The sequence below is a fragment of the Cyprinodon tularosa genome, unplaced genomic scaffold (genome assembly GCF_016077235.1).
Source record: "Cyprinodon tularosa strain WSP-4 unplaced genomic scaffold, ASM1607723v1 ctg453, whole genome shotgun sequence".
Classification (NCBI taxonomy): Eukaryota; Metazoa; Chordata; class Actinopteri; order Cyprinodontiformes; family Cyprinodontidae; genus Cyprinodon; species Cyprinodon tularosa.
The window spans coordinates 170,893-197,588 of NW_024039178.1; the positions used below are offsets into that span (position 1 = coordinate 170,893).

At 39.9% G+C, this 26,696-nt stretch overlaps 1 protein-coding gene and 15 non-coding genes across 16 annotated transcripts in view; all 16 read left to right on the top strand.

The window, feature by feature from the left end:
- The first annotated feature begins 349 nt into the window (after positions 1-349).
- On the top strand, positions 350-423 carry trnat-agu. Its single transcript has one exon. It is a non-coding gene; the product is annotated as a tRNA-Thr (tRNA).
- Positions 424-526: 103 nt separating this feature from the next.
- Positions 527-600, top strand: trnat-ugu. The gene has a single exon. It is a non-coding gene; the product is annotated as a tRNA-Thr (tRNA).
- A 963-nt stretch (positions 601-1,563) lies between these two features.
- Positions 1,564-1,637, top strand: trnat-agu. The gene has a single exon. It is a non-coding gene; the product is annotated as a tRNA-Thr (tRNA).
- Positions 1,638-1,740: 103 nt separating this feature from the next.
- On the top strand, positions 1,741-1,814 carry trnat-ugu. Its single transcript has one exon. It is a non-coding gene; the product is annotated as a tRNA-Thr (tRNA).
- Positions 1,815-2,777: 963 nt separating this feature from the next.
- trnat-agu lies at positions 2,778-2,851 on the top strand. The gene has a single exon. It is a non-coding gene; the product is annotated as a tRNA-Thr (tRNA).
- A 103-nt stretch (positions 2,852-2,954) lies between these two features.
- trnat-ugu lies at positions 2,955-3,028 on the top strand. The gene has a single exon. It is a non-coding gene; the product is annotated as a tRNA-Thr (tRNA).
- A 1,916-nt stretch (positions 3,029-4,944) lies between these two features.
- On the top strand, positions 4,945-5,018 carry trnat-agu. The gene has a single exon. It is a non-coding gene; the product is annotated as a tRNA-Thr (tRNA).
- Positions 5,019-5,133: 115 nt separating this feature from the next.
- trnat-ugu lies at positions 5,134-5,207 on the top strand. The gene has a single exon. It is a non-coding gene; the product is annotated as a tRNA-Thr (tRNA).
- A 945-nt stretch (positions 5,208-6,152) lies between these two features.
- trnat-agu lies at positions 6,153-6,226 on the top strand. The gene has a single exon. It is a non-coding gene; the product is annotated as a tRNA-Thr (tRNA).
- A 115-nt stretch (positions 6,227-6,341) lies between these two features.
- On the top strand, positions 6,342-6,415 carry trnat-ugu. The gene has a single exon. It is a non-coding gene; the product is annotated as a tRNA-Thr (tRNA).
- A 963-nt stretch (positions 6,416-7,378) lies between these two features.
- trnat-agu lies at positions 7,379-7,452 on the top strand. Its single transcript has one exon. It is a non-coding gene; the product is annotated as a tRNA-Thr (tRNA).
- Positions 7,453-7,565: 113 nt separating this feature from the next.
- Positions 7,566-7,639, top strand: trnat-ugu. Its single transcript has one exon. It is a non-coding gene; the product is annotated as a tRNA-Thr (tRNA).
- A 962-nt stretch (positions 7,640-8,601) lies between these two features.
- Positions 8,602-8,675, top strand: trnat-agu. Its single transcript has one exon. It is a non-coding gene; the product is annotated as a tRNA-Thr (tRNA).
- A 115-nt stretch (positions 8,676-8,790) lies between these two features.
- On the top strand, positions 8,791-8,864 carry trnat-ugu. The gene has a single exon. It is a non-coding gene; the product is annotated as a tRNA-Thr (tRNA).
- Positions 8,865-9,809: 945 nt separating this feature from the next.
- On the top strand, positions 9,810-9,883 carry trnat-agu. The gene has a single exon. It is a non-coding gene; the product is annotated as a tRNA-Thr (tRNA).
- A 7,859-nt stretch (positions 9,884-17,742) lies between these two features.
- adamts2 (ADAM metallopeptidase with thrombospondin type 1 motif, 2) overlaps positions 17,743-26,696 on the top strand; it is a 47,417-nt gene continuing 38,463 nt past the window's right edge. The window contains exons 1-3 of the mRNA XM_038300711.1: positions 17,743-17,911; positions 24,795-25,225; positions 26,179-26,359. Coding sequence (XP_038156639.1) covers positions 17,824-17,911; positions 24,795-25,225; positions 26,179-26,359 — 700 coding nt within the window. The 5' untranslated portion in view covers positions 17,743-17,823. The remainder of the gene's footprint in view (positions 17,912-24,794; positions 25,226-26,178; positions 26,360-26,696) is intronic.

Below are 26,696 nucleotides of genomic sequence, written 5' to 3' on the forward strand. Positions count from 1 at the left end.
TTTTGTCTCATTTTGCTGGGCTAACTGTTCATAGGTTAACAACTAAAGACATCAAACTTTCTGATGCTTTGACTTGGCATAGACCTGACATGTGGCTGGATTATTACATTTCACTTCTTTAAAAGAATGACAAGGCAAAATGGTCACTATATAAGACAGTTATGTCAGGATGCATAAGCGTCTGACTTTTGAAGGGAATAGATCTTATTTAAAAATTCCTCTGTGCCTCGTAGTGGAAAATATCAATTTGACCTCTAGCATTGTTACTATTTCATACCTTTGAGTACAAGACATTTCCAGGTGTCTTGGGTAAATTTCTTGGGAGGTCAGCATTTGTTTTGAAAATTTAGGCGCTGTGGCTTAGTTGGTCAAAGTGCCTGTCTAGTAAACAGGAGATCCTGGGTTCAAATCCCAGCAGTGCCTGACCTCTTGTCATGTAAACCTGGTTGATAAGATTAGTAAGTGTTACATTTTTTGGCTTCAGGATTTTTTTCTGTCAAAAACATTTCAGGTTCTATATGCAAATGGCGCTGTTGCTTAGTTGGTCAAAGTGCCTGTCTTGTAAACAGGAGATCCTGGGTTCAAATCCCAGCAGTGCCTTTTAACTAAGCATCCACACTTCTCTGGTCATGATGTTCAGTCTTCTTGTAAATCATCTTTAAGAACCTAATGGGGAAATATCATCTACCCTTTATATTTCTGATTTGGTCCTTCTCAGCCATCTACAACTAAATAATAGGAACCTGTTTGTTTATATAGCGGTACACTCAAACTTCTCAACACTAATTTCCTTGCCGTGCTTTTTCCCAAAAGGCGACACAGCCACAAAATGTCAAGTGCAAAGTGCACTGTACTTTGGGACGTCAAAAGCTTGAACTGTAGCTGATATCTCATCTGCTAAGCTGTGCTTGTTCTCTGGATGATGCCTTTAAAGCAGCTGCTATTGGCCCTTACCTTAAACTATTCTCTCATTCCCAGTGTAGACCTGGACCAGTGCTTCTGTATCCATTTTTATGTAAGTGCTTTGTCTGTTCCAACTCAGAGTTGGTCGTGGCAGAATCTTATTGACCCTGAGTATCCTTCTGGCTCAGATCATGCAAAAACACTACCAGCAAATGTTTTTTGCTTTGCAGTTTCTTTAAAGATGAATACCTTATGACATTTTTTGAAAATTGATTGAACTAACTGCTGGGTTTGGTTGGTAGCAATGTAGTTTTTGTCTCATTTTGCTGGGCTAACTGTTCATAGGTTAACAACTAAAGACATCAAACTTTCTGATGCTTTGACTTGGCATAGACCTGACATGTGGCTGGATTATTACATTTCACTTCTTTAAAAGAATGACAAGGCAAAATGGTCACTATATAAGACAGTTATGTCAGGATGCATAAGCGTCTGACTTTTGAAGGGAATAGATCTTATTTAAAAATTCCTCTGTGCCTCGTAGTGGAAAATATCAATTTGACCTCTAGCATTGTTACTATTTCATACCTTTGAGTACAAGACATTTCCAGGTGTCTTGGGTAAATTTCTTGGGAGGTCAGCATTTGTTTTGAAAATTTAGGCGCTGTGGCTTAGTTGGTCAAAGTGCCTGTCTAGTAAACAGGAGATCCTGGGTTCAAATCCCAGCAGTGCCTGACCTCTTGTCATGTAAACCTGTTTGATAAGATTAGTAAGTGTTACATTTTTTGGCTTCAGGATTTTTTTCTGTCAAAAACATTTCAGGTTCTATATGCAAATGGCGCTGTTGCTTAGTTGGTCAAAGTGCCTGTCTTGTAAACAGGAGATCCTGGGTTCAAATCCCAGCAGTGCCTTTTAACTAAGCATCCACACTTCTCTGGTCATGATGTTCAGTCTTCTTGTAAATCATCTTTAAGAACCTAATGGGGAAATATCATCTACCCTTTATATTTCTGATTTGGTCCTTCTCAGCCATCTACAACTAAATAATAGGAACCTGTTTGTTTATATAGCGGTACACTCAAACTTCTCAACACTAATTTCCTTGCCGTGCTTTTTCCCAAAAGGCGACACAGCCACAAAATGTCAAGTGCAAAGTGCACTGTACTTTGGGACGTCAAAAGCTTGAACTGTAGCTGATATCTCATCTGCTAAGCTGTGCTTGTTCTCTGGATGATGCCTTTAAAGCAGCTGCTATTGGCCCTTACCTTAAACTATTCTCTCATTCCCAGTGTAGACCTGGACCAGTGCTTCTGTATCCATTTTTATGTAAGTGCTTTGTCTGTTCCAACTCAGAGTTGGTCGTGGCAGAATCTTATTGACCCTGAGTATCCTTCTGGCTCAGATCATGCAAAAACACTACCAGCAAATGTTTTTTGCTTTGCAGTTTCTTTAAAGATGAATACCTTATGACATTTTTTGAAAATTGATTGAACTAACTGCTGGGTTTGGTTGGTAGCAATGTAGTTTTTGTCTCATTTTGCTGGGCTAACTGTTCATAGGTTAACAACTAAAGACATCAAACTTTCTGATGCTTTGACTTGGCATAGACCTGACATGTGGCTGGATTATTACATTTCACTTCTTTAAAAGAATGACAAGGCAAAATGGTCACTATATAAGACAGTTATGTCAGGATGCATAAGCGTCTGACTTTTGAAGGGAATAGATCTTATTTAAAAATTCCTCTGTGCCTCGTAGTGGAAAATATCAATTTGACCTCTAGCATTGTTACTATTTCATACCTTTGAGTACAAGACATTTCCAGGTGTCTTGGGTAAATTTCTTGGGAGGTCAGCATTTGTTTTGAAAATTTAGGCGCTGTGGCTTAGTTGGTCAAAGTGCCTGTCTAGTAAACAGGAGATCCTGGGTTCAAATCCCAGCAGTGCCTGACCTCTTGTCATGTAAACCTGGTTGATAAGATTAGTAAGTGTTACATTTTTTGGCTTCAGGATTTTTTTCTGTCAAAAACATTTCAGGTTCTATATGCAAATGGCGCTGTTGCTTAGTTGGTCAAAGTGCCTGTCTTGTAAACAGGAGATCCTGGGTTCAAATCCCAGCAGTGCCTTTTAACTAAGCATCCACACTTCTCTGGTCATGATGTTCAGTCTTCTTGTAAATCATCTTTAACCCATTTAGGCCGGGAAAGCATTACCGCATTTCTACCATTCAAGCCGGGGGTGCTGTTGCGTCATTCTACCATTGACGCCGGGAGAGCATATAAGTCAAGCAAGAAGAAAGAAGTTTTTTTCAAGCAAACATGGAGGAGTTTGACAGAGAAGAGTTGTCGGAAGGCAGTGATTTTGAGGAGTGTGTCGGCTTTGATGACGGTATAGATGAAATGATGACTTTGAACGCGCTGAACCAATCGAACTACCACCGCAATGCACGGAGTGTTTTCAACCGCACACCTGGAGTGAAAGTTGATTTGCCTGCAGACGCCACACCGCTGCAGGCATTTGAGCATATTTTTAATGAAGAACTTTGGATGCATCTAGTTACCGAGACGAATAGGTACAGTGACCAAACAAACCAAACTCCAACAAGAGCAAAGATGGCAAAGTGGTCACCCGTGACTGTGACGGAGATGAAGACATTTATTGGGCTGTGTATGTAAACCTCTCTTCAGGACACAGTTCCCCCAAAATATGTCCCGGGACAGATTTGTGGCCATCTGGAGGTAGGTTGTATGCAATTTATAACACAGACATATGCATTATTATGCATAATAATACTGTTAATAAGTAATCATCAGATAGTTATTTATGTAATGTTTGTTCTTTATTTTGAAAACGTTTTATATTGCACATTCTCAATGAAGACATGATCACATATGGAAAAAATAAAAGGTTGAATTTTTTTTTTTTTTGATTACTGCTTTTCACATTTTTTTTTTTGGAAGAATTTCAAAGATAAAATATATTTTGAGTTCTATCTGCTACAGAAGCTGAGATATCAATAATTAAGGCGTTGACACAGTTGCTGAATTTACAGAAAAACTTCAGGTTTTAGGGGTATTTTTTAAAATCGGCCATAGGTTTTTAAGGTGTTTTTTCCAGGCGTTTTAGGCCTAAATGGGTTAAGAACCTCATGGAGAAATATCATCTACCCTTCATATTTCTGAGTTGGTCCTTCTCAGCCATCTACAACTAAATAATAGGAACCAGTTTGTTCATATGGCGGCACACTCAAACTTATAAACACTAATTTCCTTGTCCTGCTTTTTCCCAAAAGGCGACAAAGTCGCAAAATGTCAGGTGCAAAGTGCACTGTACTTTGAGACCTCAAACACTTGAATTGTAGCTTATATCTCATCTGCTAAGCTGTGCTTATTCTCCGAATCATGCCTTTAAAGCAGCTGCTATTGGTACTTACCTTGAACTTTTCTCTCTTTTCCAGTGAAGTCCTGGACCAGTGCTTCTGTATCCATTTTTATGTAAGTGCCTTGTCTGTTTCAACACCGAGTCAGCCGTGGCAGAATCTTATTAACCCTGAGCATCCTTCTGGCTCAGATGATGCAAAAACATTACCAGCAAATGATTTTGGCTTTGCAGTTTCTTTAAAGATGAATACCTTATGAAATTCTTTGAAAATTGATTCAAATAACTGCTGAGTACAGTTGGTAGCAATTTATTTTTTGTCTCATATTGCTGAGCTAACATTTCATAAGCAAAGAACTAAAGACATCTAACTTTGTGACGCTTTCGCTCGGCATAGACCTGAACTGTGGCTGGATCGTTACAGTACACTTCTTTAAAAGAATGAAAAGGCAAAATGGTCACTATATAAGACAGTTATGTCAGGATGTATAAGCATCTGACTGTTAAGTGGAATAGGTCATATTTAAAAATTCATCTGTGCCTCGTAGCAGAAAATATGAATTTGACCTCTAGCGTTGTTACTATTTCATCCTTTAGAGTACAAGACATTTCCATATGTCTTGTGTGAATTTCTTGAGGAGTCAGCATTTCCTTACAAAGTTTAGGCGCTGTGGCTTAGTTGGTCAAAGTGCCTGTCTAGTAAACAGGAGATCCTGGGTTCAAATCCCAGCAGTGCCTGACCTCTTTTCATGTAAATCTAGCTGACAAGTTTAGTAAGCATTGAATTTTTTTGCATGTTTTTTTGTTACACAATTTTTTGGTTTCGAAAAAAATTCATTTTCTGTATGCAAATGGCGCTGTTGCTTAGTTGGTCAAAGTGCCTGTCTTGTAAACAGGAGATCCTGGGTTCAAATCCCAGCAGTGCCTTTTAACTAAGCATCCACAATTTGCTGGTCATGATGTTTAGTCTTCTTGTAAAACATCTTTAAGAACCTCATGGAGAAATATCATCTAGCCTTCATATTTCTGAGTTGGTCCTTCTCAGCCATCTGCAGCTCAATGATAGGAACCAGTTTGTTCATATGGCGGCACACTCAAACTTATAAACACTCATTTCCTTGTCCTGCTTTTTCCCAAAAGGCGACAAAGTCGCAAAATGTCAGGTGCAAAGTGCACTGTACTTTGAGACCTCAAACACTTGAATTGTAGCTTATATCTCATCTGCTAAGCTGTGCTTATTCTCCGAATCATGCCTTTAAAGCAGCTGCTATTGGTACTTACCTTGAACTTTTCTCTCTTTTCCAGTGAAGTCCTGGACCAGTGCTTCTGTATCCATTTTTATGTAAGTGCCTTGTCTGTTTCAACACCGAGTCAGCCGTGGCAGAATCTTATTAACCCTGAGCATCCTTCTGGCTCAGATGATGCAAAAACATTACCAGCAAATGATTTTGGCTTTGCAGTTTCTTTAAAGATGAATACCTTATGAAATTCTTTGAAAATTGATTCAAATAACTGCTGGGTACGGCTGGTAGCAATTTATTTTTTGTCTCATATTGCTGAGCTAACATTTCATAAGTAAAGAACTAAAGACATCTAACTTTGTGACGCTTTCGCTCGGCATAGACCTGAGCTGTGGCTGGATCGTTACAGTACACTTCTTTAAAAGAATGAAAAGGCAAAATGGTCACTATATAAGACAGTTATGTCAGGATGTAGTGGAATAGGTCATATTTAAAAATTCATCTGTGCCTCGTAGCAGAAAATATGAATTTGACCTCTAGCGTTGTTACTATTTCATGCTTTAGAGTACAAGACATTTCCATATGTCTTGTGTGAATTTCTTGAGGAGTCAGCATTTCCTTACAAAGTTTAGGCGCTGTGGCTTAGTTGGTCAAAGTGCCTGTCTAGTAAACAGGAGATCCTGGGTTCAAATCCCAGCAGTGCCTGACCTCTCTTCATGTTTTTCTACATGACAAGTTTAGTAAGCATTGAATTTTTTTGCATGTTTTTTTGTTACACAATTTTTTGGTTTCGAAAAAAATTCATTTTCTGTATGCAAATGGCGCTGTTGCTTAGTTGGTCAAAGTGCCTGTCTTGTAAACAGGAGATCCTGGGTTCAAATCCCAGCAGTGCCTTTTAACTAAGCATCCACAATTTGCTGGTCATGATGTTTAGTCTTCTTGTAAAACATCTTTAAGAACCTCATGAAGAAATATCATCTACCCTTCATATTTCTGAGTTGGTCCTTCTCAGCCATCTGCAGCTCAATGATAGGAACCAGTTTGTTCATATGGCGGCACACTCAAACTTATAAACACTCATTTCCTTGTCCTGCTTTTTCCCAAAAGGCGACAAAGTCGCAAAATGTCAGGTGCAAAGTGCACTGTACTTTGAGACCTCAAACACTTGAATTGTAGCTTATATCTCATCTGCTAAGCTGTGCTTATTCTCCGAATCATGCCTTTAAAGCAGCTGCTATTGGTACTTACCTAGAACTTTTCTCTCTTTTCCAGTGAAGTCCTGGACCAGTGCTTCTGTATCCATTTTTATGTAAGTGCCTTGTCTGTTTCAACACCGAGTCAGCCGTGGCAGAATCTTATTAACCCTGAGCATCCTCCTGGCTCAGATGATGCAAAAACATTACCAGCAAATGATTTTGGCTTTGCAGTTTCTTTAAAGATGAATACCTTATGAAATTCTTTGAAAATTGATTCAAATAACTGCTGGGTACAGTTGGTAGCAATTTATTTTTTGTCTCATATTGCTGAGCTAACATTTCATAAGCAAAGAACTAAAGACATCTAACTTTGTGACGCTTTCGCTCGGCATAGACCTGAACTGTGGCTGGATCGTTACAGTACACTTCTTTAAAAGAATGAAAAGGCAAAATGGTCACTATATAAGACAGTTATGTCAGGATGTATAAGCATCTGACTGTTAAGTGGAATAGGTCATATTTAAAAATTCATCTGTGCCTCGTAGCAGAAAATATGAATTTGACCTCTAGCGTTGTTACTATTTCATCCTTTAGAGTACAAGACATTTCCATATGTCTTGTGTGAATTTGTTGAGGAGTCAGCATTTCCTTACGAAGTTTAGGCGCTGTGGCTTAGTTGGTCAAAGTGCCTGTCTAGTAAACAGGAGATCCTGGGTTCAAATCCCAGCAGTGCCTGACCTCTTTTCATGTAATTCTAGCTGACAAGTTTAGTAAGCATTGAATTTTTGCATGCTTTTTTGTTACACAATTTTTTGGTTTCGAAAAAAATTCATTTTCTGTATGCAAATGGCGCTGTTGCTTAGTTGGTCAAAGTGCCTGTCTTGTAAACAGGAGATCCTGGGTTCAAATCCCAGCAGTGCCTTTTAACTAAGCATCCACAATTTGCTGGTCATGATGTTTAGTCTTCTTGTAAAACATCTTTAAGAACCTCATGGAGAAATATCATCTATCCTTCATATTTCTGAGTTGTTCCTTCTCAGCCATCTGCAGCTCAATGATAGGAACCAGTTTGTTCATATGGCGGCACACTCAAACTTATAAACACTCATTTCCTTGTCCTGCTTTTTCCCAAAAGGCGACAAAGTCGCAAAATGTCAGGTGCAAAGTGAACTGTACTTTGAGACCTCAAACACTTGAATTGTAGCTTATATCTCATCTGCTAAGCTGTGCTATTCTCCGAATCATGCCTTTAAAGCAGCTGCTATTGGTACTTACCTTGAACTTTTCTCTCTTTTCCAGTGAAGTCCTGGACCAGTGCTTCTGTATCCATTTTTATGTAAGTGCCTTGTCTGTTTCAACACCGAGTCAGCCGTGGCAGAATCTTATTAACCCTGAACATCCTTCTGGCTCAGATAATGCAAAAACATTACCAGCAAATGATTTTGGCTTTGCAGTTTCTTTAAAGATGAATACCTTATGAAATTCTTTGAAAATTGATTCAAATAACTGCTGGGTATGGCTGGTAGCAATTAATTTTTTGTCTCATGTTGCTGAGCTAATATTTCATAAGTAAAGAACTAAAGACATCTAACTTTGTGACGCTTTCGCTCGGCATAGACCTGAACTGTGGCTGGATCGTTACAGTACACTTCTTTAAAAGAATGAAAAGGCAAAATGGTCACTATATAAGACAGTTATGTCAGGATGTATAAGCATCTGACTGTTAAGTGGAATAGGTCATATTTAAAAATTCATCTGTGCCTCGTAGCAGAAAATATGAATTTGACCTCTAGCGTTGTTACTATTTCATGCTTTAGAGTACAAGACATTTCCATATGTCTTGTGTGAATTTCTTGTGGAGTCAGCATTTCCTTACAAAGTTTAGGCGCTGTGGCTTAGTTGGTCAAAGTGCCTGTCTAGTAAACAGGAGATCCTGGGTTCAAATCCCAGCAGTGCCTGACCTCTCTTCATGTTTTTCTACATGACAAGTTTAGTAAGCATTGAATTTTTTTGCATGTTTTTTTGTTACACAATTTTTTGGTTTCGAAAAAAATTCATTTTCTGTATGCAAATGGCGCTGTTGCTTAGTTGGTCAAAGTGCCTGTCTTGTAAACAGGAGATCCTGGGTTCAAATCCCAGCAGTGCCTTTTAACTAAGCATCCACAATTTGCTGGTCATGATGTTTAGTCTTCTTGTAAAACATCTTTAAGAACCTCATGGAGAAATATCATCTAGCCTTCATATTTCTGAGTTGGTCCTTCTCAGCCATCTGCAGCTCAATGATAGGAACCAGTTTGTTCATATGGCGGCACACTCAAACTTATAAACACTCATTTCCTTGTCCTGCTTTTTCCCAAAAGGCGACAAAGTCGCAAAATGTCAGGTGCAAAGTGCACTGTACTTTGAGACCTCAAACACTTGAATTGTAGCTTATATCTCATCTGCTAAGCTGTGCTTATTCTTCGAATCATGCCTTTAAAGCAGCTGCTATTGGTACTTACCTTGAACTTTTCTCTCTTTTCCAGTGAAGTCCTGGACCAGTGCTTCTGTATCCATTTTTATGTAAGTGCCTTGTCTGTTTCAACACCGAGTCAGCCGTGGCAGAATCTTATTAACCCTGAGCATCCTCCTGGCTCAGATGATGCAAAAACATTACCAGCAAATGATTTTGGCTTTGCAGTTTCTTTAAAGATGAATACCTTATGAAATTCTTTGAAAATTGATTCAAATAACTGCTGGGTACGGCTGGTAGCAATTTATTTTTTGTCTCATATTGCTGAGCTAACATTTCATAAGTAAAGAACTAAAGACATCTAACTTTGTGACGCTTTCGCTCGGCATAGACCTGAGCTGTGGCTGGATCGTTACAGTACACTTCTTTAAAAGAATGAAAAGGCAAAATGGTCACTATATAAGACAGTTATGTCAGGATGTAGTGGAATAGGTCATATTTAAAAATTCATCTGTGCCTCGTAGCAGAAAATATGAATTTGACCTCTAGCGTTGTTACTATTTCATGCTTTAGAGCACAAGACATTTCCATATGTCTTGTGTGAATTTCTTGAGGAGTCAGCATTTCCTTACAAAGTTTAGGCGCTGTGGCTTAGTTGGTCAAAGTGCCTGTCTAGTAAACAGGAGATCCTGGGTTCAAATCCCAGCAGTGCCTGACCTCTTTTCATGTAAATCTAGCTGACAAGTTTAGTAAGCGTTCAATTTGTTCGCATGTTTTTTTGTTACACAATTTTTTGTTAATGTTTGTTATGTAGGCCTCCATCCACACAATATAGCGACTAAAACCGTCGATGCAACCACTGATGGCAATGCCGTATGGCTTTAGCCTATCATACCCATCCATATGCCATAGCGCATTGGGACCTTTGCTGTGATATTGCCTGCGTCTCAGGCGCCGCGCACGCCTGTACTCCACCCCTTCAGGATCAAGCAACTTGATCAATTGTCTTATTGTATTTTGCGATACAACATAACCTCTCTGTATTGCACGCAGATGTAATCATCGATATCCTTGCATCTGCCCATTTCCAGCAATTTCAGTATGCAAGAATGCGGCCATTTCTTCCAAGTTTGTATGACTTTTCCTTCTGAACAGATGATGTTTTCGGCACAACCTTTTCAGCGTCCTTACACTAATAATCACACTGTGGTTCTGGGCTAAAAGACAGAGGATTTCCTTATTGCTAAACCCGATTCTAAAGTACAATTTGACCAAATCATCTACAGAAGGCATGTCTGATTCTGGATTCTGTGCATGTATCCTGTGCAGCGGTTGGCTCTCTTGAACTAATTTCAACTTTATTGTCGACACGTCGAGATTAAAGTCGCCACGATATATCAACTTTATTCTCGAAATGGCGAGTTTAAAGTCGACATGTCAACTTTAAAGTCGACATGTCGACATTAAACTCAACAGGAAGCATTACCATTAGTATAATACTAAACTCAACAGGATACATGCACAGAATCCTATACAGTTGCAGCACGTCAAAGACTACCTTCACTCTTAAAACGCAGACTGCAGCTGTGGAGCACGGTTGCTCTTTTCTCCAAACTTTGGAATGTCGAGATTAAAGTCGCCACGATATATCAACTTTATTCTCGAAATGGCGAGTTTAAAGTCGACACGTCCAGATTAAACTCAACATGACATTTCAACTTTATTTTCAAAATGTTGAGTTTAATGTCGACATGTCGACTTTAAAGTCGACATGTCGAGTTTAATCTCGTCATGGCAAAAATATTTTTTCTCTTCATGTGTGGCCCTAATACTCCGTCGTACTAATACTCCGTCTTTTGGTTCACAGGTGGAAAAAAAACCTGAATTGCCATGCTCCCCAAAAAGAAAAGTTATCTTTTATTTTGTATGCATATTCTTTAGTATTATACTAATGGTAATGCTTTTGAAATGATTTATCTTTAATTTAGATAGATTTTTATTTAGTTGTTGTTAGATTCTACTAGTTAATGACTTGATTTGTGATAATCACATTGACTTGTTTTGCCTTACAGAAACCTGGCTGCAGCAAGAGGATTATGTGAGCATAAATGAGGCAACTCCTTCAAGCTATTTAAATTTTCACATCCCCAGAAGTTCTGGGCGAGGAGTAGCAACAATCTTCCAGTCTGACTTACTGATTACTCCCAAAACAATTAATACCTACAACTCTTTTGAACATTTAACCCTTAATTTCCCTGATCCAAATTTCAAGGCAAGAAAACCTCTTCTTTTTGTAACTTTGTATCGTCCACCAGGTCCTTACTCTGAATTTTTAGATGAGTTTTCAGAGTTCCTTTCTGATTTGGTATTAAATACTGACAGGGTCATCATAGTGGGAGATTTTAACATCCATGCTGACATTGAAGGCGATAGCTTAAGAGCAGCCTTTAATGCTATCTTAGACACTATTGGCTTTGTTCAAAATGTGAATAGTCCCACGCATTCTCATCTTCATACTTTGGATCTTGTGCTGACATACGGCATAGAATGTGAAGAAATAACAGTATTTCCTCACAACCCTGTCCTCTCTGACCACTTTCCAATAACCTTCAGGATTACTTTAACAGAGTTCTCCTCCCCCAAAAGAAGGTTCAATTTTAGTAGATCTTTATCAGATAGTGCAGTTATAAATTTTAAAGAATCTGCTTCACTTTCTCTCTCCTCTGTGTCACTGAGCAGTGCTGCAGAGTGCAAAAGCTTAGCTTATTCCCCTTCACAGGTTGATGATTTTGTTGATGGGGTTGCTAGTTCTCTGCGTATTGCCTTAGACAACGCAGCTCCTTTGAAAATGAAAACCGTTAAAAATAGAAAGCTTGCTCCTTGGTTTAATGCAGAGCTGCGTACTTTGAAGCAAAATGCTAGGAAACTGGAGAGAAAATATCGCTCCACAGGCCTGCGAGAGTCCTTCCTAGTCTGGGAAAATGGTTTACTGCTGTATAAGAGGACTCTTTGTAAAGCAAGAGCAGCATACTTCTCCTCATTAATAGAGGAGAATAAGAATAATCCTAGATTTCTTTTTAATACAGTTGCCAAACTCACCCAGAGCCATAGCTCTGTTGAACCGTCCATTCCACCTGCTCTTAGCAGCAATGATTTTATGGGATTCTTTATAAATAAGATTGATCTTATTAAAAATAAGATCATAAGCACTCCTCTATCCGCGATTGTACCTGAGGTAGTCATGGAATCTGAACCGGGTTTAGACTGCTTTGATCCAGTTGAACTCTCTGAATTAGCAAAATTATTGTCTTCATCTAAGCCTTCAACTTGTATGTTAGATCCAGTTCCAACCAGGTTATTTAAGGAGGTATTCCCTTTGATCTCCTCCTCCATTTTAGATGTGATTAATCTATCTCTGTTACAGGGATATGTACCTAAAGCTTTTAAGGTTGCTGTAATTTAACCTCTGCTTAAGAAACCGTCTCTTGACCCAGATGACTTGGTCAATTATAGACCTATATCCAATCTTCCTTTCTTATCCAAAATTCTTGAGAAAGTAGTTGCCAAACAAATTTGCGATCACTTCCACCATAATGAACTTTTTGAAGAGTTTCAGTCTGGCTTTGGAGCTCATCATAGCACTGAAACAGCTCTGGTGAAAGTCACTAATGATATTCTCATGGCCTCAGATAATGGACTTGTATCTGTGCTCGTCCTGTTGGATCTTAGTGCTGCATTTGATACAGTTGACCATAATATTCTTTTAGAAAGACTTGAATATTTTGTTGGAATTAAAGGAACAGCACTAGACTGGTTTAAATCTTATCTATCTGATCGAATTCAGTTTGTTCATGTTAATGATAGATCTTCAACACGCTCAAAGGTTACCTGTGGAGTACCACAGGGATCAGTGCTAGGACCAATTCTCTTTACTTTATACATGCTCCCAATTGGTAGAATTATTAGACAGCATGGGATTAATTTCCACTGTTACGCTGATGATACCCAGCTATATCTGTCTATAAATCCAGATGAAGCTAACCCATTACATAGATTACAGGCATGTCTTGAAGACATAAAAACCTGGATGACTCTTAACTTTCTGCTCCTGCTCCTTAAATCCCATATCAAAGAGGTTTCTAGAATTTCCTTCTTTCATCTGAGGAACATTACAAAAATTAGAAATATCCTGTCCAGGGGTGATGCTGAGAAACCATTCCATGCATTTGTTACTTCAAGGCTGGACTATTGTAATTCTTTACTATCAGGAAGTCCACAAACTGTAGTTAAAAGCCTTCAGCTGATCCAAAATGCTGCAGCCAGAGTTCTAATGAAAATTAAAAAGAGAGATCATATCTCGCCTATCCTGGCTTCTCTTCATTGGCTTCCTGTTAAATCAAGAATAGAATTTAAAATCCTCCTTCTCACATATAAAGCCTTAAATGGCCAAGCTCCATCTTATATCAGAGATCTGATTGTTCCTTATGTTCCTAACAGAGCACTTCGCTCTCAATCTGCAGGTTTACTAGTGGTTCCTAGAATTTCTAAAAGTAGAATGGGAGGCAGATCTTTTAGTTATCAGGCTCCTCTCCTGTGGAACCAACTACCAGTTTTAGTCCGTGAGGCAGACACCCTGTCTACTTTTAAGGCTAGGCTTAAAACTTTCCTTTTTGATAAAGCTTATAGTTAGGGTGGCTCAGGTTATCCTGAGCTATCTCTATAGTTATGCTGCTATAGGCTTAGACTTTTGGAGGACATAGGGACCCCCATTTCATCATTCTGCTTCATTCTCTCTCTGTTCTCCTATTCTGCAGAATCTGTTAGTTCAATCGCTAACCTTCTGCTCTCTGCTTTTCCTCAGAGTAGCTTTGCCTCGTCTGTTCCTGTTTGGCTGTGACGTCATCCTGGAAAGAAACATCAGCTGTGCTGCTTCTATCAACACCCTTGTTTATAGATGTTGGAGATCGGCCTGTTTTCCAGTGTGGTCCTGTTTCTCTGACCGTGACTGAGTGGATGTGCTCTCTTCGTCCTCTGGCATGGGAGCTGCCTTGGAGCTCGTCTGCCTGGCTGCGTGTTTCCTGGACGGGGCCGCCTTTTACAGCTGCTTTTTGTATCTCTGCTTCTGTCTCCTTGAACCCCAGTCGGCCTCGGCAGATGGCCGCTCACACTGAGCCTGGTTCTGCTGGAGGTTTCTTCCTGTTAAAAGGGAGTTTTTCCTCTCCACTGTCGCTACAAGCATGCTTAGTGTGGGGGATTGTATTTGAGTCAATGAGTCAATGCAATCAACTGGTTTTCCTTAGATAGAAAACTTTGTATCAATTTGACTGTATGATCTGGTTGAACTGTAAAGTGCCTTGAGATGACATGTGTTGTGAATTTGGCGCTATATAAATAAACTGAATTGAATTGAATTGAATTGAATAGATTACATTTTTAATGGAGAAGAAGAGGACTTTTTGAGCTAATTTTCCAGTATTTGATTTCTAATAATCTTTAAATCTGTTAACAAGCTGTTGTTTTGTAATTTAGTTTTTGAAATTTAATTTAAACTGTGCCGACCAAAGATTAATCTCAAAAAATGTTCGTTTTGATCCTCCTGCTGACCTCCAGGGACCTTGATGCCAGAAGTCCTCACTCCCTTAACCTTCTAACGGGGTATTGAGGCTGGAAGACTGCTTCCTCCAGGTGGTACCTGACACTTCTGACAATCGCTGTCCTCAGAAAAAATAAGTCAAAGAAAATCCTGCTTTCACAACGTAAAAATTGTCGTGGGAAAAAAGTATTCAACTATTCATCCTAGTTAAATAAATGGAGATTGGTGGATTTCACTCAGTTGGCACATTTATTCATATCTTTGTAAAGAGAGAACAGTTCATCATACAGCCCTTATGGCACAGCATTCTGCCCTGTGATGCTAGAGCAGCATTTGTTCCCCCTTTCTTACAACAATGGAAAGTAGTTAGAGTCAAAACAAATTACACACACTTTGGTTAAACAGTAACATGTTATGAATAAACCTTGAGTAAGAATCTGGTTTGTTATGGGAAGAAGTTATGTCTGGTCTACAAACACCATCCTGCAGAGAATTGTATGGCCTTGAGAGAGAAACAGACTGCTAGAAAACTTTTATAGTGAGTAAATAGGATAATTAATATATAATAGAAGAGAGATAAAAATTTTCCGACAACAGCAGTCCACAGAGGTGTGAAAATTACACATCCCTATTGGAGATTTTTAGGCAGCGCATCAATAAGGAATGTTTTCAAATAGACTTATTATTTGAACCTGCTGCTTGATGTTTATTTATCTAAACAAAGTGGTCTTTTTAAAAAAAGAGAAATCAAAAAGGGGCTGTAACATATATTCTTCTTATTAAGAGAGAAAAATGTATTGTAAGAGAATAATAAGTTGACATGTTAAGATATCCTAAGATATATTTTTTGTTGGAAATCCTTATTGTTTTAAATCAAAGTTTATAACATTGATGTTTTATTTGTTTCCCATTTATTCAAATGTTTTTAATAAGTGAACAAAGTATATTTTGTTTATTTTTGAAAGTTGAAAATAGTATTTATAAAAAATATACAATAACTGAAAAACTATCGTTTTCATGTTGCTACTTAAGAAATCCTGATTGGATGGATCGAGGATTTACAGAATAGTGTCCGAATGTCTTTCCTAACAGTGATCGCCGTCGTGAGTTTTGAAACTGCAAAGCTTTGTCTTAAGCGGAAAATCAAACGTGCATCTACACAGCACAGCGTTCACAGACCAGTGTGATGCATTCACAAACGTCAGATAGCTTTGGTGCAATCAGGAGCATGTGACATTTCATACTTACAAGGAAAGAGACATAAACGGAAGAGTATTTTTTCAGAAACAGTGTGGGCTTTCTTACAATGCTGACTCCTCCATTATTGTATTTCTGTTAATTTTTTGATTATGCACATCTGCTAGCTTTTTATTCTAAAAATATTATAATATTACAGCAGCAGATTATCACAGTTTTTCAAAAGCCTGTTTAAAAGCTCCAAATGAGGCTTCAGATCAGATAGCGAAAATTGCGCTGTCATTGTTTTACAGGAAGAATTAGCATTTCCTGACCCTTGTCCTTTAACTACTGCTGGATATACAGGAATACAGTCATTCAAGATTTTTTTTTTTATCAATGTATAACATGAATGCATAAATACCTAATTTTAGGTGTGTTAAATTGTGTTCAAAGTAACAGAGCATTAAAATTGTCTCTGGACCTTTACTGGTTGATTATTTTCTTTATTCGTACCCCACTGATTTTTAATTGGTTAACTGTGGTTTAATGTTTCTAAATATTTATTTCACATCATGTGCACATCAATACAGGTTCTTGGCACCATCCATCCATCCACATCTAGTGAAATCTAGTGTAATTGGATGAGTCATAGAAAGCAAACACTCATTGGTTAGCTAAAGGAAATCATCAGAAGCAAGCAGGTGTTCTTCAAACTGCAAACATGAATTGTCTATGCCATGCTACAAAGATAGGGGCGGGGGGTGTTGTACTTCATATGGGGCCCACCCAGATAATGTTGCTCACGGGCCTATTGTTGTGTCGTTACTCCATTGAGAGTGAACCAGTGGGCTGGTCTGTATGTCAATTTTTTGGATTGACAAAAGTACAGCCCAGAACAAAACAAGGCACCATCCCCGAATTTAAATCAACTAGGTGCTTCTTCTGAATTCCCCCCTTTTATGGTGGTAGTTTAGAATTGTGAGACATGCAGAGAAAGGAGGTGTCACTGGGGATGCCTTACACCCACTGAAATATCGTTATTCATCTATGACAATGTAAAATCAGTTTTGCATTCCCCCTTTAAGAAACGGGTGCAATACAGTTGGAGTTGCCGAGTGGAGTTGCCATATGTTGATGTCATTAGAAGGGGCAGGGCCCCGACCAAAACTGACCAACCGAGCAGATCTGGTACCGACAGATCTTGTCAGGATCCTGTAGTCTGGCTCTGTCTTGTGGCCAACAGGTGTTTTCTGGAGCAGGTTAGTGCAGGTGTTTCTAATTCAGACTCGTTAACAGAAAGGCTTATAAGATGCTCACTGCCAGCATGTCAACATCAAAGTTTTAACCCTCATGATAGGACTCATCCATCCTATGGTCTCCTGCGTTTTTTGTCTGAAACACAGCTAATTATTTCTCTGTCCCAGTCTCCTAGGTTGTTTCCAAGTTAGTATATTCCTGAGACTTCCATGGTCCTTCACTCAGAGCCTTTGATCTTCCATTGTGGTACCTGCTCAAATTTAACTGAGCTCAATCTCCTCCACCCAGGATGCTTAGCTTAAGGAAACCTGAATCACTCCTGCAGAAAGGATGTTTTGCTACTAGCTATCAGGCACCTGTCTAGTCCTGTTAGCAGCTGTGTATGCAGATGTTGTCCAGCAGGGGGAGCTGGCAGCTGTAGAAGCGGCAGACTTTCTGCTCTTAGACCAAAGGCACAATATCCACTTATCCCCCCCCCACCACACACACACATACACACTCCGGTCAGAGGGAGGAGATAATGACAGGCTGGAGGAGCTGGAGCTCCACTGCTCTCAGTCAGTCTAGATCAGTCCGTCTCACAGGACGTCCCTCTGCCCTCTGGTCTGTCTCCATCTGTCCCAGCATGGACCACCCTGGTTCTAGGTTCCTGGGCCTCGTGTTCCTGCTGCAGATCAGCTGTTCTCTCTCTGTTTACATCAGCAAGCACTCAGGTGAGCTGAAGTCTCCTCCTCTTCTGTGATGATGAAGTCCTCCAGCCTCTGACCTCTGCAGCTCAGATAATGTGATCCACAGAGGTCAGATTTCATCATGTCCTCCAGCCGGTGTGTGTTTGTGTATGTGTGTGCTTCATATCAGCCACTGAGAACGCACGCATCCATCTGTCTAAACTTCTAAAGACGGAAACTCGCTAAACTCACTGAGCCTGCTCCAGAGCAGAAACCCAGGGCCCGGCAGGAGTCAGAGGGATCCTGGTGATCCTCTGAAATATGCTCCACTGCCATGAAGATCATCCAGCAAAAAAACAAAGGACCAGGGAAGGGCAGAAAGCTGCAGGGAAACAGGTAAGAACCGCAGAAAATAATCCAAACCACATGGACCGGACCAGGACCAGATGACCTTAAATAAAAGACAAACATAGAAAAACAGTCAGAACCTAGAGATGAAAAATGAAAATGAAAAAAGAGACAATCTGGGCTAAAAACCATAGAAGTATATTAACTTCAAACTAGACAAAATCAAACCTTTTAAAGGACTAAAAAATTATATACTGGAAACCAAGGGCGTAGGTTTGATTTGAACTTTGGTAGGGACACTATTGGTCTGGTGTCATTGGTGCTATGCAATATGCATGCCCTTTTTTATGCTCGATGTGAGCATCCGTACTGATAAGAGGAATTCATTGTTAAAAGAGAAAAGCAATATTTTGCTCCATTAATAAAAATGTTATAAGCTCTACACTCATTAGATGCTGTTTATCAATGTTTGAAGTATCAGCGGCTCTGATCAATGTGGAATTAGGACTGTTTTCCACTTTGAAAACGGTTTAATTTGATCGACTAAGAGAGAAGGTAAATACAGTATTTTCTTTTGAAGATATAGAATTGTGCAGAGTTAAACCCCACTCTTATATTTGTACCTACTATTCTCTCTCTGTATCAAGCAAAATAATACATTCATTAAGATATTAACTTCACTATAAAAGTTGAACATCTGGGCTGTAGTTACTCTGTGTAGCCCATTTCATGTATTTTATCTGGGACTGAAAAAATGAATCGTATTAATTGATTATTTCAATAATCGTCAACTAATTTAGTAAGTGATTCATCATTAACTGGAGTATAGAGACTTTAAAACATACAGTAATATAAATGTAAAATGTGCCTTTCCCCACAGAGCAACCCACTTAGATCAATTATTATATCAAAATTGTAAAAATAAAAACAAAAAAATGAAAACAGTAATATCAACTAAATATCGGTAAAAAGGAAACCCTCACATTTTCTTTCTTAATTGGCTGTTGCTAAGAATCAGAAATGTTGATGCTTACAGCCTTTATTTGCCCATTTTTCCAGCAGTCTTCAGAACTCCTGGCTGACTCAGAATATTTCGTTTTATAAAAGAAAAAAAAAGGTTTTTGTTTTTTAGTGTACATGTTATTAATTTTTTTTATTGGGACTAGTTTTGTAGCCTAATATTAATTGTAGTAACCGCTGCATTCTAGTGTGAATAAATTTTCAATAGACTATAGAAATAGACTAGAAAACAGCCAATCAGAGAGAGAGAAGGCGGAACTTAAGGCAGAACAACCAATGAGAGTGGAGTTAAACAGCGCAGCACAGTTCCATGCGCTGCTACATGAAAGGGACAGGAGAGACCAGGCAGAGGAGCTGCGAGAGGAAAAGAAGCCACTGCTGCTATACAGTAACTACTGCTGTAAATTATAAACATTGTTGCTCACATCCAATTATTGGTAGGGACAATTAGGTCGGTTCAAAATTTTGGTAGGGACATGTCCCTATGGTCCCTATGCAAACCTACGCCCATGCTGGAAACTAAAGATCCAGTACCCTCCCTGAGAAACCCAGAATGTCTTTCTCTGAATCCAGAACAATTTCCACCATTCCAAGCAGGAGTCATCGTTTTACCAGCAATGTTTGGAGGTTGAAAAAAAAATCAAATAATTATTCTGAGTAAATTCAATCAGACCCAGTTCAGTTTAAATTCTGCATAGAAGTTACTCAGAGAGAGATTGGCTAAATGGATCCAACTAAAGGGATCCAGATCAACCGGAAACAGCACCTAGACCTGAACCTGAGGAGAAACCTGGACCTGAGCAGCACCTGGCCCTGAACCGTAGTGGCACCTGGACCTGGACCTGAGCTGAAACCTGGAAATGGAGCTGAGCAGCACCTGCACATGTACCTTAGCTGTAATTAGACCTAAACCTTAGCAGCACATGGACCTGGTCTTGAGCAGCACCTACACCTGAAACTGAGCAGCACCTGGACCTGAGGAGCAGCTGGTGTCTTCGGAGAACATGCATGTAGAGGAGAGCATGCTAACTTCTTGCCAAAAGACCAAGGCCAGAACTGGAACACAGGACAGTGATTATGTCACAACCCAAAATTGAGGCAGACAGACAGAAGTGATTTATTATAACCATTGTTGACTGCTTGACAAATCTGCGACTCAGCAGCTAGGAACCTCTGTAGAGGGAAAAACACAGGTTAGTGACCACATAAGTCTTACAGTTATGTCGTAAGCAGACAGAATACAGCAGGAGTTTGAAGAAAGGTCGGGAAAACAGATTAGAACAGGGGAAGACAGGCTCAGAAATTCAAGGGCAGAAACTAGTCAGGATCAGGTTATCAGAACAACAAACTGGGTATGCTACAGAACTCTCAACTACGGCTCGAATAATCTGGCACAGATGGCTGGGAGCAAACAGTTTAAATAGCTGAACTAAAAGCTGGACCAGAGTGGTAATGAGAAACTGTGCGGAGCTAGGTAGGTGGATGGAATGAACCATTAATCCAGTCATCAGTGCCAAGATCATTACAGATTATGGATTTTAGAACCAAACACCGTTATTGATTCAGTTTCATAACAAAAAATGGATGCAAAAGAAATAGCCTGTAGAACATCATGAGCTTCTTGCAGGGTTCCGGACTGATCTGTGATGATGAGCTTTAATTGGACAGAAGGCCTCCTGACCCTCGCCATAATCAGTTTGCCGCACAGATTCTCAGGTCCGGACTCTGGTTTCATCACTCCAGAACATGAATATTCCAGCCAGAACATGATGGTAGATTTAAAAGTTGACTTTGTGTAAGTCTTAGGGTGACACCGGCAGTGAGGCTTATTGGTATCAATGCAATTATACAGACCTATGGATCCTCTATGAGGTAGAAATCGAAGGGGATCAGAACAAATTCATGGATCCTACTTAGCATATTCTTTGGACATATTCTTTAGACATATTTTTTTTGGCAGCAAACCATTCATACATCCTTCATACAGCAGAGAGCACTGATGTTCTGATAGATGGAGCTCTGCACAGACCTGGATGAACATCTGCTCAGATGGATACTAGGTCTCTGAGTTGGGATTGGTGAGTTACCATTTCTCTAGATATGGACCAGTAAGCGACTATTTTGCTAGATGGAGAGCGACCAAGTCTCCGAGTTGGGATAGGTGAGCGAACAGCTCTTTGGATCGGGACCCGTGAGCAACCATGTCTTAAGATGGGGACCAGTGAGTGACCACATGTATAGATGGGAACCGATAAGCGACCAAGTCTCTTAGTTGGGATTGGTGAATCTCTGGATCGGGATCCGTGACCAACCATGTCTCTGGACTGGGACCAGTGAGCGATAAGCCTCTGGATGGGGACCAGTGTGAGCAAGTGTCCGAGGTGAGATTGGTGAGCGACTACATCATTAGGTAGAGACCAATGAAAACTACGTCTCTGGTTGTGGACTGGGAAGCCTCCAAGCCTCTTTTCAGTGGCCAAGTCTCTGTTTGGGAGCCATTGAGCAACCAAGCCTCTGAGTTGGTATTGGTGAGCGACCATTGTTGAGAGACCAATGATGTATCTTGTCTCTGGGTCTGTGCCTATGAGCAACCATTTCTCTAGTTGAAGGCTATTGAACAAACACATATCTGGTTGGGGACTGTTGAGCGACTGAGTCTGAGTGGCATCTTTCACACTTCAAGGTTGCTGTAGGGAGAAGCTCACCCATTGCCCTCTCCAAGCAGTATTTTTTTCCAAGGAACTTGTCTTGTGGAAGCCCAAAATTATGTTATTATTAAATTAGTTATTTGGCCTAACGGACCTTGTAGAAGTGTAAAGCATAAACTGAGCTTTAAACAGCGTAGCCCTTTCAAATGAAAAACTTTGACATTAGACCATTGGCTCATTGGTTTAATACAGAGCTGAACACTGTGAAGCTAAATGCTAGGAAACTGTAGAGAAAAGCAAGACCAGCATATTTTTACTCATTAATAAAGGATAATAAGAATAATCCTGGATTTCTTTTTAATCCAGTTGCCAATCTCACCCAGAGCTGTATATGGTTAACCGTCCATTCTGCCTGCTCTTAACAGTAATTATTTTATGAGATTCTTTATAGATAAGATTTATTCTATTTAAAATAAGATAATTTTAACCCCTCTAATTATGATTGGTGTATATCTGATAGGTGAGGCAGCATTTGAGGTAAATATAGAATCTGAACCAGGTTTAGACAGTTTTTAAGTTTGTAAAACTATTATCTTCATCTAAGCCTTCAACTTGTATATTAGACCCATTCCCGACCATGTATTTTAAGGAGTATTCAATCTAATTTCCTTCTCCATTTTAGATATAATTAACCTATTCCTGTTACAGAAATATGTACCTCAGGCTTTTCAGGTAGCTGTAATTAAACATTTTTTTACAAGAGAAACCGTCTCTTCACCCAGATGACTTGGTCAATTACAGACCTATATCTAATCTTTCTTTCTGATCTAAAATTCTTGATGAAGTAGTTAGGAAACCAATTTGTGAACACTGAGATCATAATGAACTTTTTGTAGAGTTTCAATCTGTCAGGCTCAGAACAATAGGATCCAGTATTCGAGGCGGACAACCAGATTTCTCAAAACGTTTATTGGAAACAAAACCGAAGTGAGCAGTGTAGGCAGGAACCTCTGCAGAAGGAGACAACAGGTTAGTGACCAAGTCTTGGATGATAATGAACATGTGGTTCACTAGCCTGTTCTTATAGTTCAGTCCAAGCCCAGAGAGTGAGGTTGGTTCCACCCGGTGAGCTGCCAACGTGATGCAGCGGGTGCCGCACAGAGAGTCCCTGACCGTGATGTATCAGTAGGTAGAGGACAGGGAGGAGATCAGAACCGAGCTCATGAAGGTAGGCAGGATAATCCATAGAGCAAAGCCAAATCCAATTTCTGTGACCTGTTCAGTTGTCAGAGCCAGGATGTCAGAGATCTAAGGAGGTGCCAAGAGAGAATCCAGAACAGAGTTGGGTAACAGTTCCAGGTTTGGTACAAAGGCCGACAGATATCCAGCAGGAGTTAGAAGACAGGTAAGGCAAAAAGATCAGATGGGGCCAGGCAGGCTCAGATGTGGAGAGGCAGAACAGGTCTGGATCAGGCAATCAGAATACAGGAACCCTAAAATACTTCTGACCAATGGCTTAAAAATTATTTTGTATATTATTTTAGAAATACTTGAATATTTTATAGGATTTAAATGAACAGCACTAGGTTGGTTTTAATCTGATTTATGGGACAGGTTTCAGTTTGTTCACGTTAATGATATATCTTCATGGGGTCCAGGATTACCTGTGGAGTACCATATAGATCGGTCATCATGGGATTAATTTCCATTGTTATGCTGAGGATACTCAGCTGTATCTTTATGTCTTGAAGACATAAAACCTGGATGACTCTAAACTTCTCTGAATTCAGACAAAACTGAAGTTATTGTCTATGGACTACAGTCTGTGAAAAAGAGGCTTAATAGCTGGTTTAGAAGCTGGTTACTCATTTGGTGTCCCTTATTTTTCATCAGTACCTGTCGTTTAAATCCCATGTCAAAGAGGTTTCTAGAATATCCATTTATTACTTCAAGGGTGGACTATTGTAATTCTTTACTATCAGAAAGTCCATAAACTGTGGTTAAAAGGCTTCAGCTGCTCCAAAATGCTGCAGCCAGAGTTCTGATGAAAATTTAAAAACATAGATCATATTCCTCATATTCTAGCTTCTCTTCATTGTCTTCCTGTTAAATCCGAATAGATTTTGAATTTCTCCTTCTCACATATAAAGCCTAAATAACCAAGCTTCAGCTGATATCAGAGATCTAATAGAGATCTTCTTTTATGAGCAGAGAACTTTGTTCTCAGTCTGCAGCTTTATTAGTGGTCCCTAGAATTTCTGAATGTAGAATGGGAGGCAGATCTTTAAGTTATCAGGCTCCTCTCCTGCCAAACCAACTAGTGAATCCTAGGTTCACGTTCACCCTGCCCCTTCCCATCTACATACCTAGATACATCAACAAATCATTATTCCAGGTTTTTTCTTATTGTCATTCCACTGTCACAAGTACAGAGCAACGAAATTAACACTCTGCATTTAACCCATCCCCTTGAGGAGCAGTGGGCTGCCATTGTGTGGCGCCCGGGGAGCAGTGTGGGGTTCAGGGTCTTTTTGCTCTGGGACTCAGAGTGGCAGTCTGTGCGAGTAGGGCTCGAACTCAGAACCTCTGCAATGATTTAAAAATCAGTGGAGAATGAATTGATTGAACATAGAAGGGAATGAATGAATGCATGAGTGAATGAATGGATGAACTATTAAATGGTACATTGTAGCAGACAGCGGGGTCTCAGTTTGCCGAACCAGGACAGTGCTCTTAAAGATTGCTCTTGGATCCCCATGCTGATATATTTCTGGGATTTAATGAAGGTTTTGTTGAAGATGTTGTTGGGCCTATTAAAGATTAACCATTAATGTCTTGATGAGTCGTTGCACTTTCACAGATGTTGTTCTAATGATGAAGAGTAACGGAAATGTTCCTTTACTGTCTGTCAGGTTCTCTTCATCAGGTTCTGTCAGAGTTCAGCATCATTCGCCCAATCAGAACTGACTCAGAGGGACGGTTCTGGTCAGCATCAGTCTCTGCCAACCAACAGCACCGCAGCAAGCGACACGCCCCCTCTATTATAGACACACCCCTGGGAGAACAAGACCCCCCGATCTCGCCTTTATCATTCAGCCATTCACGGAGAGGGAGGAGTCCCAAGGAGGAGGTAGAGCTCTTCTACAATGTAACGGTGTTTGGTCAGGATCTCCAGCTGAGGCTGCGTCCAAACTCCCGACTCATCGCCCCCGAAGCAAGGATAGAGTGGGAGGAGTCAGGACACCTGCACTCAGAGCAAATAAGAGAAGACAGCTGCTTTTATACAGGAACAGTGTCAAACATCGAGGACACATCTGTGGCCATCAGCAGCTGTGATGGACTGGTAGGTTACACCTCCCATGAAATAATCTGATCTGCTACCAGAGCCGGCAGACCCAAACATCCAGACTATAAACATACTATCAACACTTCTACTTTTTGTTCTAATTATTTATCTTATGTTTTTCTTATTGTTATTCTATGTTTCTTCATTATATTTTATTGTTAGTAAATGTGATGGGATGGTGGTCAGTGACAAACAAATTTCGCCATCTAAAGGAAACACCCAGGATACAATCATAAACACCCGGGATAGAATGAATCGATGTGTTAAAGAGACAAGGTCGAGAAGTTTTAGAAGATAGTAGATATTTGGAGCACAGATGGTAAGGACAATCTGGATGAATGATGAATTTAGACATTTGATACTCCTGGTCTTAATACCTGCGGCAGTATAGCATCAGAAGGTTTTAGTGTTACAGGACGCCCCTCCCTGGAAATGACTGATAATGAGTGAAAGGTTACAGAAGGTGGTCAGAATGTGAGCAGTTAGAAAGATGATCCATTTACTGTTGGGTTTGTGTTCCTCATAGGAACGAGGGTGAATCACCACTAGAGCTCCACCTCTAATGGATTTCCACTGAGTGAATCCAGATGTGCAGGAACAATAAGAAGATATTAAAATAGATTTAAGTAGCATTTAGGATCTCCTTATCAATCGGAGAAGTACAGCTTGAGGTCCGCAGCAGGAATATCTAGGTCAGTGGGTGTTTGTGGTTACTCTGAGGACCATCTGCATCTCAAGGAGCTGTTTCCTGCAGAGAGATTGTCCTGATAGATGCTCCATCTCTACGATGAGCCACTCAGACGTCCTGCTGATGTAATCAGAAAATGAAACTAGGTGGGGTCCACTAGATCCAGATGTTTTATTGTAGGACGGAGCACTGACAGGAAGACAGTGAAGGTCCACTAGATCCAGAACAGATTTACAGCAGGTTTCTGCTCTCTTATCTCCAGGCTGGGATGATCTGGACCAGAGAAGATGAGTTCTTTATTGAACCTTTGGATCAGTGGAGATCAGGGGAACACGGTGAGGAAGAGGAGGAGGAAGGTGAACAAAGGCACATCGTTTATCGCTCCTCAGCCATCATCAAGAAACCATCAGTTTCTAATAGAACCAAAGAGGACTACATGAGAGGTGAGCTCAGTGAACACCTTCCCACGAGCAATTACTTCCAAACATTGACTTAACAACGCACCATGAACCTCACTTAAAGTACCTAGATATGGTTACTAATTACCTCCCCTACCAGTAGCTAAAAAACTAAGGGGATTACTGAGCTGTCAGAGTAACTAGATACCAGGCAAACTAAGGAGTAACCTTAATGATTTCAATTGTTGATAAATTAGTTTCTGTCTTATACATACCTGTAAGTCCCCATAACGTAGAATGTTTTACCAAACACTTCCCCACATTATAGGTAAAACAAGACCACACATACATCTAGTTTAGGAGCTACTGCTTTAAAAAAGTG